Below are 12,517 nucleotides of genomic sequence, written 5' to 3'. Positions count from 1 at the left end.
TGATTGTTTAATTACCTTTGGAGCATAACGCCCAAGTATTTGTGCCTTTGATCCATGAAAATGCCCTGAATAATATAGTTCCATGGTTTGTTGCCTATAGCCGAAAATAATCCACCGTCGTGCTGCGGAAGAACAACAAACAGAAGAGGCGGATGAATCCAAGCGTAAAACCCTGTTCCCCTTCATTGAACTCATTTTCCCAGAAGCCCTTGCAGCCTGCAGTGCACGGGTCGATTTCCGGTTACGTCATCATAACGCGTCGGCCCTCGTCACGTTGTCCACGACAAGGCCGGTTTATTTTCATTCAAGTCATTTACAAAAACGGCACATTAAACATATCAAACAAATAGCGGGTTTAGCGTATATATTACGCAGGGAAAGACAATGGAATAAAAGGGTTTAGCGTATATATTACGCAGGGAAAGACAATGGAATAAAAGGGTTTAGCGTATATATTACGCAGGGAAAGACAATGGAATAAAAGGGTTTAGCGTATATATTACGCAGGGAAAGACAATGGAATAAAAGGGTTTAGTGTATATATTACACAGGGAAAGACAATGGAATAAAAGGGTTTAGCGTATATATTACGCAGGGAAAGACAATGGAATAAAAGGGTTTAGCGTATATATTACGCAGGAAAGACAATGGAATAAAAGGGTTTAGCGTATATATTACGCAGGGAAAGACAATGGAATAAAAGGGTTTAGCGTATATATTACGCAGGGAAAGACAATGGAATAAAAGGGTTTAGCGTATATATTACGCAGGGAAAGACAATGGAATAAAAGTTTAGCGTATATATTACGCAGGGAAAGACAATGGAATAAAAGGGTTTAGCGTATATATTACGCAGGGAAAGACAATGGAATAAAAGGGTTTAGCGTATATATTACGCAGGGAAAGACAATGGAATAAAAGGGTTTAGCGTATATATTACGCAGGGAAAAGACAATGGAATAAAAGGGTTTAGCGTATATATTACACAGGGAAAGACAATGGAATAAAAGGTTTAGCGTATATATTACGCAGGGAAAGACAATGGAATAAAAGGTTTAGCGTATATATTACGCAGGGAAAGACAATGGAATAAAAGGGTTTAGCGTATATATTACGCAGGGACAGACAATGGAATAAAAGGGTTTAGCGTATATATTACACAGGGAAAGACAATGGAATAAAAGGGTTTAGCGTATATATTACGCAGGGAAAGACAATGGAATAAAAGGCGTGAATAGCAGGTTACGCAGGGAAGCTGCGTAAGTAATACCTGTACATATATTACTTATATTACATATATTACTTTACTAGTTACTGCATTATAAAAGTAACTAGTCAGTAGTCACTAGTTTTATTTTTTGCTTCAATATTAATGTATATATATATATATATATATATATATATATATATTAGGGCCGGGACTTTAACGCGTTAATTGAGATTAATTAACTACAGAAAAATTAACGCGTTAAAAAAATGTACGCATTTAATCGCACCTTTTTTTTCACCGCGGAATGTTTCTCACTGTGTTTCTAGTAGTACTGAATTGGCTGCGGCACGCGAGCTGCAGCAGCAGCAGCAGCAGCTGTTGTTCACTCTACACTACAGGCTACAGCTCCGTCAGAAAGCCCAAAATCCAAACCCAAATGAATCGAATGAAGAAGCCGCTTATATCGCTTTTGCTCCATGGATGGGACATTTAGATGTAAAAGCTATCGGATGGACGCGTGGATAGCAGCATGGCTGTGTGCAATGTCAGAGGGAAAGGATCCATTTATGACCAACGTTATCTTATATGCTAGGCTTGCTAGCTGCTTCAGTTTAACATGTCTCACAGACCACCGGAGACGCGCGGTGATTTCACCACAGCACGAAGCTGTCCTCGATGCGAAACATACTGAAGTAGCAAGCGACAAGCGTGGGTCAGCCCCAACCTCATGTGAAATGTTTCCCCCATAATAAAGTTGTTTTTATTTGTTCTCATGCCCCGCCATGTAAAGCACATTTGAGTATTTCATATAAACACTGAAGACACTATATAGGCACTTGCTGCTCTTGTTTATCTGTTGGGATAAAAAAAGTTGTATTGCTTAAAGGGGAATACCACTCATTTTCAACATTTTTCTATGGAGTTGTGTGCACTGGAAATAATAAAGTCCCCCCATTATGTGTTGCCTATAGAACTGGAGGTCTGAAAAAAACCGTAACATTATGAAGTACATTTTTGTGATGTCACTGAGATGTACTTCATAATGTTACTGATTTTTTTCAGACCTCCAGTTCTAGGCAACACAGAATGGGGGGGACTTTCTTATTATATCCACACAACAACTCTAAGGTATATTAATGACAGTAAAATGTTGAAAATTAGTGGAATCCCGTAGTCACTATTCACTGGGATACCAAAAAACATTTGAAGAAAAAGGTTTCTCACTGTTCTCGGGTTGAATATTGATATGCGATTAAAATTAATCGAGATTAATTAACTACAAAGCTTCTGATTAATTATATTCATTTTTTAATCGAGTCCCAGCTCTCTCAACTTGTCTTGTATCTGATCAACTCACTAGTAAATATGGGAAGCATGCTTCAACAACAACAACAACAACATACTTTGAAATCTTTGTGTGTGTGTGTGTGTGTGTGTGTGTGTGTGTGTGTGTGTGTGTGTGTGTGTGTGTGTGTGTGTGTGTGTGTGTGTGTGTGTGTGTGTGTGTGTGTGTGTGTGTGTGTGTGTGTGTGTGTGCGTACACGTGCGTGCGTGTGTCTGTGTGTGTGTGTGTGTGCGCGCGTGTGTGCGCGCGTGTGTCTGTGTGTATCTGTCTGTGTAATATGTATACAAAATTTGTTTATGTATTGTACTACATGCACCACATTACACTACATGACTACTACAAAACATGAAGTGATGAAGTATAATTTTCTACAGATCAATAGAATGCATCGTGAAACATTAGAGAGACAGTAAAAGCTCAAAGCCAGCGCATCCAGCTCACAGTAGAGCAGTGTTTCTCAAAGTGGGGTTTGGGGACCCCCAGGGGTACTTGAGGGAGTTCCAGGGAGGACCCAGCTAAATGATAATGTGGAACCAAATGGACCCTTATGGGTCTGTAACTCAGAGAGTGTACAAATGGAACCAAATGGACCCTAACGGGTCCATTTGGTTCCATTTGTACACTCTCAGAGTTAAAATAGCATTGATTTTACAATATAAATTGGGGGTCCCAGAGCTAGAAATGCCATTAAATGGGGGTCTGTAGACTAATGCATGTCAAACTGGGGGGTCCTTGAAATTAAACGGGTTGAGAATCACTGCTAGAGCCGTAAAAACCTTCTCTTATGGGGGTCCCTGTCATGTCTTTTCAAATGTGGGTCCGCGGGATAATTAGTGTCAATTTGGGAGTCCTTGACATGAAAACGTTTGGGAACCCCTGCAGTAGAGTACATTACTGCTGCTATAGCAGCCATCATGCTACAGCCCTGATGAAGACATATCATCCATTGAAGTGCTGTCCTCCCTGTAGAGGGGCTGGAACGCTACCGTTGTTCTTCCTTTCACTTTATCGTTCTGTCTCACTTAATCTGTTGTTCTATCCTGTTGTCTCTCTCTGTCTGTGTGTCTCTCTCACTTTCCCTTGGTTTAAATTCACCCTCGATCACTTGCTCTACAGCAGTCAGTGGGTCCCAAACTTTTTCATCTCAAGGACCCCCAAAATGATATGTAATTGGCCGCCGACCCCCATCTGAAAACCAGTTGTTTCAAGGAACCCCCCCCCCCCCCCCCCACAGAAGCAAAACTATGAGTCAAAAACGTTCGCTCTGAAACAATATATATTCAAAGATTTGCGCCACATTTTCACGATTTTTCAAAAATAGCAGATCTACAAGCTCGTGGCAATTATAACATTTCTGTCATAAAAATAATGTTGAAGTCCTCACAAGTATAATAATACAAGTGTGTGTGTGTGTGTGTGTGTGTGTGTGTGTGTGTGTGTGTGCGTGTGCGTGTGCGTGTGCGTGTGCGTGCGTCCGTGCGTGCGTGCGTGCGTGCGTGTGTGTGTGTGTGTCCGTGCGTGCGTGTGTGCGTGCGTGCGTGTGCGTGCGTGGTAGCTGGTGCAGCAGGGCAGCAGGGTGGTGCAGTGGGATCCTCACATAGATCAGGTGCTGGAGGCCGCAGAGGGAAAAGGACCCAACATGGAGCTGGGAACCCAAAGCGCTCATGGCCTCAGGCTGCTGATCGCACAGGTACGTAATAATAATAAATAGCACCTTTCATACATAAAATGCAACCCAAAGTGCTTCACATAAAAATAAATAATAAGCAGTGGAGTGCCGGAAAACAAAAAAAGCAGGTCAATACAAGACAATATATATACAAATTAGCAAATAAAAATAGCGAAAAAGAAAAAATGGTAAGGAAAATTGTAACAGAACGTTGAATATGAACACAAGATCAATCTAAACAAATGCCAAGTTGAAAAAATAAGTTTTCAACTCGCTCTTAAAAACAGCAAGGGAGGTCGCCCTTTTAAGGTGCAGTGGTTTACTGTGTTCCACAACTTGGGGCCATAGATCCAGAAGGTCTTTTAAGGTGTAGTGGTAGTGTGTTCCACAACTTGGGGCCATAGACCCAGAAGGTCTTTTAAGGTGCAGTGGTAGTGTGTTCCACAACTTGGGGCCATAGACCCAGAAGGTCTTTTAAGGTGCAGTGGTATACTGTGTTCCACAACTTGGGGCCATAGACCCAGAAGGTCTTTTAAGGTGCAGTGGTAGTGTGTTCCACAACTTGGGGCCATAGACCCAGAAGGTCTTTTAAGGTGCAGTGGTAGTGTGTTCCACAACTTGGGGCCATAGATCCAGAAGGTCTTTTAAGGTGCAGTGGTAGTGTGTTCCACAACTTGGGGCCATAGACCCAGAAGGTCTTTTAAGGTGCAGTGGTAGTGTGTTCCACAACTTGGGGCCATAGATCCAGAAGGTCTTTTAAGGTGCAGTGGTAGTGTGTTCCACAACTTGGGGCCATAGACCCAGAAGGTCTTTTAAGGTGCAGTGGTAGTGTGTTCCACAACTTGGGGCCATAGACCCAGAAGGTCTTTTAAGGTGCAGTGGTAGTGTGTTCCACAACTTGGGGCCATAGACCCAGAAGGTCTTTTAAGGTGCAGTGGTAGTGTGTTCCACAACTTGGGGCCATAGATCCAGAAGGTCTTTTAAGGTGCAGTGGTAGTGTGTTCCACAACTTGGGGCCATAGACCCAGAAGGTCTTTTAAGGTGCAGTGGTAGTGTGTTCCACAACTTGGGGCCATAGACCCAGAAGGTCTTTTAAGGTGCAGTGGTAGTGTGTTCCACAACTTGGGGCCATAGATCCAGAAGGTCTTTTAAGGTGCAGTGGTAGTGTGTTCCACAACTTGGGGCCATAGACCCAGAAGGTCTTTTAAGGTGCAGTGGTATACTGTGTTCCACAACTTGGGGCCATAGACCCAGAAGGTCTTTTAAGGTGCAGTGGTAGTGTGTTCCACAACTTGGGGCCATAGACCCAGAAGGTCTTTTAAGGTGCAGTGGTAGTGTGTTCCACAACTTGGGGCCATAGACCCAGAAGGTCTTTTAAGGTGTAGTGGTAGTGTGTTCCACAACTTGGGGCCATAGACCCAGAAGGTCTTTTAAGGTGCAGTGGTAGTGTGTTCCACAACTTGGGGCCATAGATCCAGAAGGTCTTTTAAGGTGCAGTGGTAGTGTGTTCCACAACTTGGGGCCATAGATCCAGAAAGAGACCTCACCGGTGTTCTGATGTTGAGCTTTGGGTCATTTGAATAGAAGAGCGGATGAAGACCTGAGTGTTCTAGTGGGAACATAAAAAATGATGGAATCCTTAACCGTTTCCGTCCGTAGGACGTGTCCGCATGTCCTAGGGAACCCAATCCACGCGTTCAAAGGACGTGTGTACACGTCCTAGCGCATCCTCAATGATATCAGACGAGAGAAGAATATTCTGATTTTTTTTTCCTTTTTTTTTTTTTGAGTGAGCCTCTAATAAGGCACCCTTATTCGCTCTGCCTTCATATTAGCTAAGCTTACCGTTCACTCAGCTGTTCGCGCGGAAGAAAGAATGCCTCGTCTCTCCTAATCCAGGGCACTCTCCGTGGTTTTGATCTGATGGATATACTACGCGCTTCATTTCTGACTTCAACATGCCTCTCGTTCAAAATATGAACGCTTTGGAGCTTCTAGCGATATAGAATCGAGACCAAGGTAAGCTAGAGTAAAGGCGGGCGTCAGAGTAAAAGCGGCCATGTCTTTCCGGCACCCCAGAGCTTCTATTTTGAAGGAATCCCGGCACTGATTGTGTTCATATACGAATTGCCAGGTTATTAACCCATTTAGGCCTGACGTCGAAATGTATACAATGTCTTCTAAATCCTGACAGTTTTCTGTCAGGATTTGCGCCACATTTTCACGATTTTTCAAAAATAGCAGACCTACAAGCTCGTAGCGCGCCACTCGCTACGAGCTTGTAGGTCTGCACGCACGACAACGAAAATCTTAAAATGTTAATAACTCGCGATCTAAATCATCCTGTCCAATTCTAAGAAAAGATCCTGTGTTAGACGGCCCTCCGCGGTCCAGTCGCTACTCGCGATAGATTTATTCTTACCTCCCGCTACATTTAGCTGCTACAGCCACATCCGGCATAACATCCGGTCTGTCGGTAAAAGTGCTCTGTTGCTATAAATCGATTGGACGCTATAATTGAATGGATTAAATAACCCCGGGCAATTAGGCCGCTGTGGCGACCCCCAAAGGGCCACATCTGTGGCGACCCCCAAAGGGCCACATCTGTGGCGACCCCCAAAGGGCCACATCTGTGGCGACCCCCAAAGGGCCACATCTGTGGCGACCCCCAAAGGGCTACATCTGTGGCGACCCCCAAAGGGCTACATCTGTGCAAAACGTGGCACTTTTAGACGAGTCATGGTGAAATCCCCCTTATCTCTCCCTAAGCTCCTCCACTACAGTGTGTGTAAAGTCTGTAAACCGCTGCTAGCATCACCTCTAAGCTGAGGCCAATCATAAAGTTTAGTTAGAACATCCACCTGTCAAATTGCTTGTCAGTGACTACTACAGTATATTACATGTGGAATAGAGACCCCAAAACCTCCAGATATATCATTAGTGTATATGTTAATGCAGCGGCTCAGAGTTGGCGAATCATAATGACTCGACAGTCTGATGGCACCAGCTGCTTCAATGGTAGAGTTTTGGACTGTAATTTACATATTATGAGTGCAGGTGTGTGTTTGTGTGTGTGTGTGTGTGTGTGACTAGCTACAGTGCATGTCTGTGGCGCATGTGTGCGTGCGTGTGTGTGTGTGTGCACCGCGTGTGAGTATAGGAGCATAAAAGGCAGGAGGAAACGGTGTTCAAGCTGACAGACATAATTCTCTTAACAGTCTCATGACAGCACAGAGCTGCCCTCGTGTCAGCTCTGCTGTCTCAGTCTGTCACGCACGCACGCACGCACGCACGCACGCACGCACGCACGCACGCACGCACGCACGCACGCATGCACGCACGCACGCACGCACGCACGCACGCACGCACGCACACACACACACACACACACACACACACACACACACTGGATTGATATGCCTTGCATATCTGCCACTACACTGAGATTTGGTCTCAGTAGGTTGAGGGAGCTTTCTGTGAGCTCATTTGTCATGAGTGATCTGGTATCATACATTCCGTCTTCCTTCTGCCCTACCTTCATGGCTGTCAACTCTGTGTCCGTGCGTGTGTCCGTGCGTGCGTGCGTGCGTGCGTGCGTGCGTGCGTGCGTGCGTGCGTGCGTGCGTGCGTGCGTGCGTGCGTGCGTGCGTGCGTGCAGTCTCACTGTCCAGTATAACAGTAAGCTGAGGTGATGGCCACTGCAGCAGTATATGCTCGACTAGCTTGTATATCAGGATTTGTACTTCTCATCTCGCAGATTTTCTATAATCTATAATTAAAAGTCTGTTAACTATAGAGCGCCGAAGTCCTGACGTCACTCACTCATTCCCTGGTTCCAAGGTGTTCACAGAAGTTTTTCTCTATGGAGAATAACATTGGGTCCTCTTGAAATAAACAAAATGTCTTTGCGATGTTGTCGGGGAGGTGTCTCTGTATGGTTCACGACAGTCAGTCAGTCACTCATATCTGATAGTGAGTTTGTAGCGAAAATGTAATGAGTTTTCTCTCAGACAGTAGATTCATATCCATATGAGTGAAACGGCCAGGATGATTTGTTTATTTTCCAAACACAGTTCCCCTATATGGGGATTATAATACAAATAAAAAGTACATGAACCTGTGGACTTTGCGCCCTATAGCGATATTGACGTCAGACTTCGGTGCGCTATTTCTCTCACTCACTCACTCACTCACTCACTCACTCACTCACTCACTCACTCACTCACTCACTCACTCACTCACTCACTCACCCACCCACCCACTCACTCACTCACTCACTCACTCACTCACTCACTCACCCACTCACTCACTCACTCACTCACTCACTCACTCACTAACTCTAACTCACTCACCCACCCACCCACCCACCCACCCACCCACTCACTCACTCACTCACTCACTCACTCACCCACCCACCCACCCACTCACTCACTCACTCACTCACTCACTCACTCACTCACTCTATCTCTGTCTATATATTTTTGGTCTTAATGTACCCTGTTGCCACTGACGCCTAAGGACGCCTTTTTTTAATATCCATTAATTCGGGTGATCAGCTGTGTCCAGTTTCCCTGTGTAACACTCCGGTTTCGCTCCGGTTTTCATTCCCGGGAAAAAAATCCGCTGGCTTATGCTTGCTATGGGCAATATATAATCTCTATAATCCCCAGAAGTCTGTATTTTCGTATATGTTTTTTATTTTGTTTTTAATTGTTACGTACCTTGGGTACCTTGTGTGGGTTGGGGAGTCTAATGGTTAGCACGGCAATACACTGTGGTCGGTGCTGAGAGGGGGCATTGGGTCTGTATCAGTGTCGTAGTCTCACTGTGGTCGGTGCTGAGATGGGGCATTGGGTCTGTATCAGTGTCATAGTCTCACTGTGGTCGGTGCTGAGATGGGGCATTGGGTCTGTATCAGTGTCATAGTCTCACTGTGGTCGGTGCTGAGATGGGGCATTGGGTCTGTATCAGTGTCATAGTCTCACTGGTCGGTGCTGAGATGGGGCATTGGGTCTGTATCAGTGTCATAGTCTCACTGTGGTCGGTGCTGAGATGGGGCATTGGGTCTGTATCAGTGTCATAGTCTCACTGGTCGGTGCTGAGATGGGGCATTGGGTCTGTATCAGTGTCATAGTCTCACTGTGGTCGGTGCTGAGACGGGGCATTGGGTCTGTATCAGTGTCATAGTCTCACTGTGGTCGGTGCTGAGATGGGGCATTGGGTCTGTATCAGTGTCATAGTCTCACTGTGGTCGGTGCTGAGATGGGGCATTGGGTCTGTATCAGTGTCATAGTCTCACTGGTCGGTGCTGAGATGGGGCATTGGGTCTGTATCAGTGTCATAGTCTCACTGTGGTCGGTGCTGAGATGGGGCATTGGGTCTGTATCAGTGTCATAGTCTCACTGTGGTCGGTGCTGAGATGGGGCATTGGGTCTGTATCAGTGTCATAGTCTCACTGTGGTCGGTGCTGAGATGGGGCATTGGGTCTGTATCAGTGTCATAGTCTCACTGTGGTCGGTGCTGAGATGGGGCATTGGGTCTGTATCAGTGTCATAGTCTCACTGTGGTCGGTGCTGAGATGGGGCATTGGGTCTGTATCAGTGTCATAGTCTCTAATACACTGTGGTCGGTGCTGAGACGGGGCATTGGGTCTGTATCAGTGTCATAGTCTCACTGTGGTCGGTGCTGAGATGGGGCATTGGGTCTGTATCAGTGTCATAGTCTCTTGAATAGTTTTCATTTATAGTCTTAGTAAACGTTGCGGCCTTCATCAGGCTATCTTCATGAATACCCTCCCATATACGCACCTGTCGCCTGGAGGTGTGCAAAAGCCTTGCTTTTTATTTTAGACATTTAAGACAGAAATAGATGTAGATATACAGGTGACGATCGTTTTGTTTATTGTTGTGGTTATACACTTGACAGAACCCCGTCACTGTTTTAAAGTATTGTACAGTAACAACTAAAGTCTCTTTAATGTTTATGTTGTACTATTACTACAAAACAATCTAAAATAAAGGGATTTAAGATCATTAAAGCTGGGCTGTTGCCTGAGTCCAATGCATTTCTGGCTACTTCCGGGAGCAAGCTTGTCTCGTCAAACCATGTGACTCCCATTGAAAATGAAGTGCGAGCCGTGCGACACACAGAAGACACAGAGGAGGTGTGAACGGCCCCTTGCAGGTTATGGTAGGTTTAAGGTGGCTTGTTTTTACATGCTGGTTGAAATCTCTGGAGAAACCTGAGTATAGGGTAATAATTGACAGTTCCCTGTGTGTGGAGCACAGTGTGACTGTGAAGAAACTCCTCTAAGCCAAATATGGTAAATAAGAATGACAGAATGACAGAATGACAGAATGACAAAGAGTGTTCTTTGTCAACTTGCCTCATTATAGTCAGGGGATATTAATAAAATCTGGGAATCAATTTTCTTCACCAATGTGTTTGTAAAGGTGTCTACTAACATATCCCACATTGGTTTATATTCAACCACCCTAGGGGAATTTTTGACAGCTGCTGAAAGTTGGGGTACCATACAACCATTATAAGGCAAAATGTTCTAAATTTCATTATGCTTTAAGTAGCATGTGATGTGCCAAACTAGGGGGTTGGGGTTTTCATCATTCTGAATCCATTCCAAGCATTCATCCAAGCCGTCATCACATGAGGTCAGCACATTTGGGCACATTTGGGCAAGTGTCTATGGCTGTTTTAGCACAAGGAGTGTTTTTCGTGCAAATATGAAATTAATTTAGAACGTTTTGCCTTATAATGGTTGTATGGTGGTACCACAACTTTCAGCAGCTGTCAAAAATTCCCCTAGGGTGGTTGAATATAAACCAATGTGGGATATGTTAGTAGACACTTTTACAAACACATTAGTGAAGAAAATTCTTGGTAAGAAATGTATTCCCAGATTTGACATTATACTGATAATATTAGCCCATTCAGGACGGGAACCTCTTTTGGTGTTTGAAGCATTATGTTATGCTTTAGCTATTGAAAAATAGCAGATCTACAAGCTCGTAGCGTGGCACTGAGTGCCGCGCTACAAGCTTGTAGATCTGCTTTTTTTATCGTGAAAATGTGGCGCAAATCTTTGAATATATATATTCTTTCAGAGCATTTTTATCGTGAAAATGTGGCGCAAATCTTTGAATATATATATTCTTTCAGAGCAAACGTTTTTAACTCAAATCTTTGCTTCTGGGGGGGAGGGGTCCCTGGAAAAACATATTTTCAGATGGGCGTCCGCAGCCAAATACAGACAATTCTGGGGGTTCTTCACTTGAAAAAGGTCGAGCACCACTGACATATAGAAGCATATTAAAACTTTTACGATTTAGAAGACTTTTCTTTTTTTTAGAATCGTCCTCAGAAAACCTTTTGTGAACCTTTCTGAAAATCTAATTTGCTACTCTGGTTGAGCCTTCAGAATCAGATTCTCCTCCCAACCCACCTTTCCTCTGCCTTCAGAATCAGATTCTCCTCCCAACCCACCTTTCCTCTATCACTTTCCATCGTGTTCATCATCTTCCTCGCTCATTGCTCAATGCTCAGCTTCAGCTGTGTTGTGCTCAATGCTCAGCTTCAGCTGTGTTGTGTATCTTCTTGTCTCTTCAGCTGTGTCGTGTATCTTCTTCAATGCTCAGCTTCAGCTGTGTTGTGTATCTTCTTGTCTCTTCAGCTGTGTCGTGTATCTTCTTCATTGCTCAGCTTCAGCTGTGTTGTGTATCTTCTTGTCCCTTCTGACCTGTGTTGTGTATCTTCTTGTCCCTTCTGACCTGTGTTGTGTATCTTCTTGTCCCTTCTGACCTGTGTTGTGTATCTTCTTGTCCCTTCTGACCTGTGTTGTGTATCTTCTTGTCCCTTCTGACCTGTGTTGTGTATCTTCTTGTCCCTTCTGACCTGTGTTGTGTATCTTCTTGTCCCTTCTGACCTGTGTTGTGTATCTTCTTGTCCCTTCTGACCTGTGTTGTGTATCTTCTTGTCCCTTCTGACCTGTGTTGTGTATCTTCTTGTCCCTTCTGACCTGTGTTGTGTATCTTCTTGTCCCTTCTGACCTGTGTTGTGTATCTTCTTGTCCCTTCTGACCTGTGTTGTGTATCTTCTTGTCCCTTCTGACCTGTGTTGTGTATCTTCTTGTCCCTTCTGACCTGTGTTGTGTATCTTCTTGTCCCTTCTGACCTGTGTTGTGTATCTTCTTGTCCCTTCTGACCTGCCGTCTCTCCATTCTTTAACCATTCTTTATTCAGGGAAGTCAGTTGAGAGCAATAAGCTCTCTTTTCCAATA

General features: G+C 44.5%; 1 protein-coding gene across 1 annotated transcript in view; it reads left to right on the top strand.

Moving 5' to 3' along the window:
• The window catches only part of mei1 (meiotic double-stranded break formation protein 1), a gene marked incomplete at its 5' end in the record, with an annotated part of 203,305 nt that overhangs the window by 186,896 nt on the left and 3,892 nt on the right, over positions 1 to 12,517 (top strand). The window contains one exon of the mRNA XM_079519702.1: positions 4,111 to 4,245. Within this exon, the coding sequence (XP_079375828.1) occupies positions 4,111 to 4,245 (135 nt within the window). The remainder of the gene's footprint in view (positions 1 to 4,110; positions 4,246 to 12,517) is intronic.

Source organism: Electrona antarctica (genome assembly GCF_951216825.1).
Source record: "Electrona antarctica genome assembly, chromosome: 14".
Taxonomy (NCBI): domain Eukaryota; kingdom Metazoa; phylum Chordata; class Actinopteri; order Myctophiformes; family Myctophidae; genus Electrona; species Electrona antarctica.
Note: the sequence above shows the minus strand (reverse complement) of the source record. Positions and strands in the feature narration are given on the sequence as shown.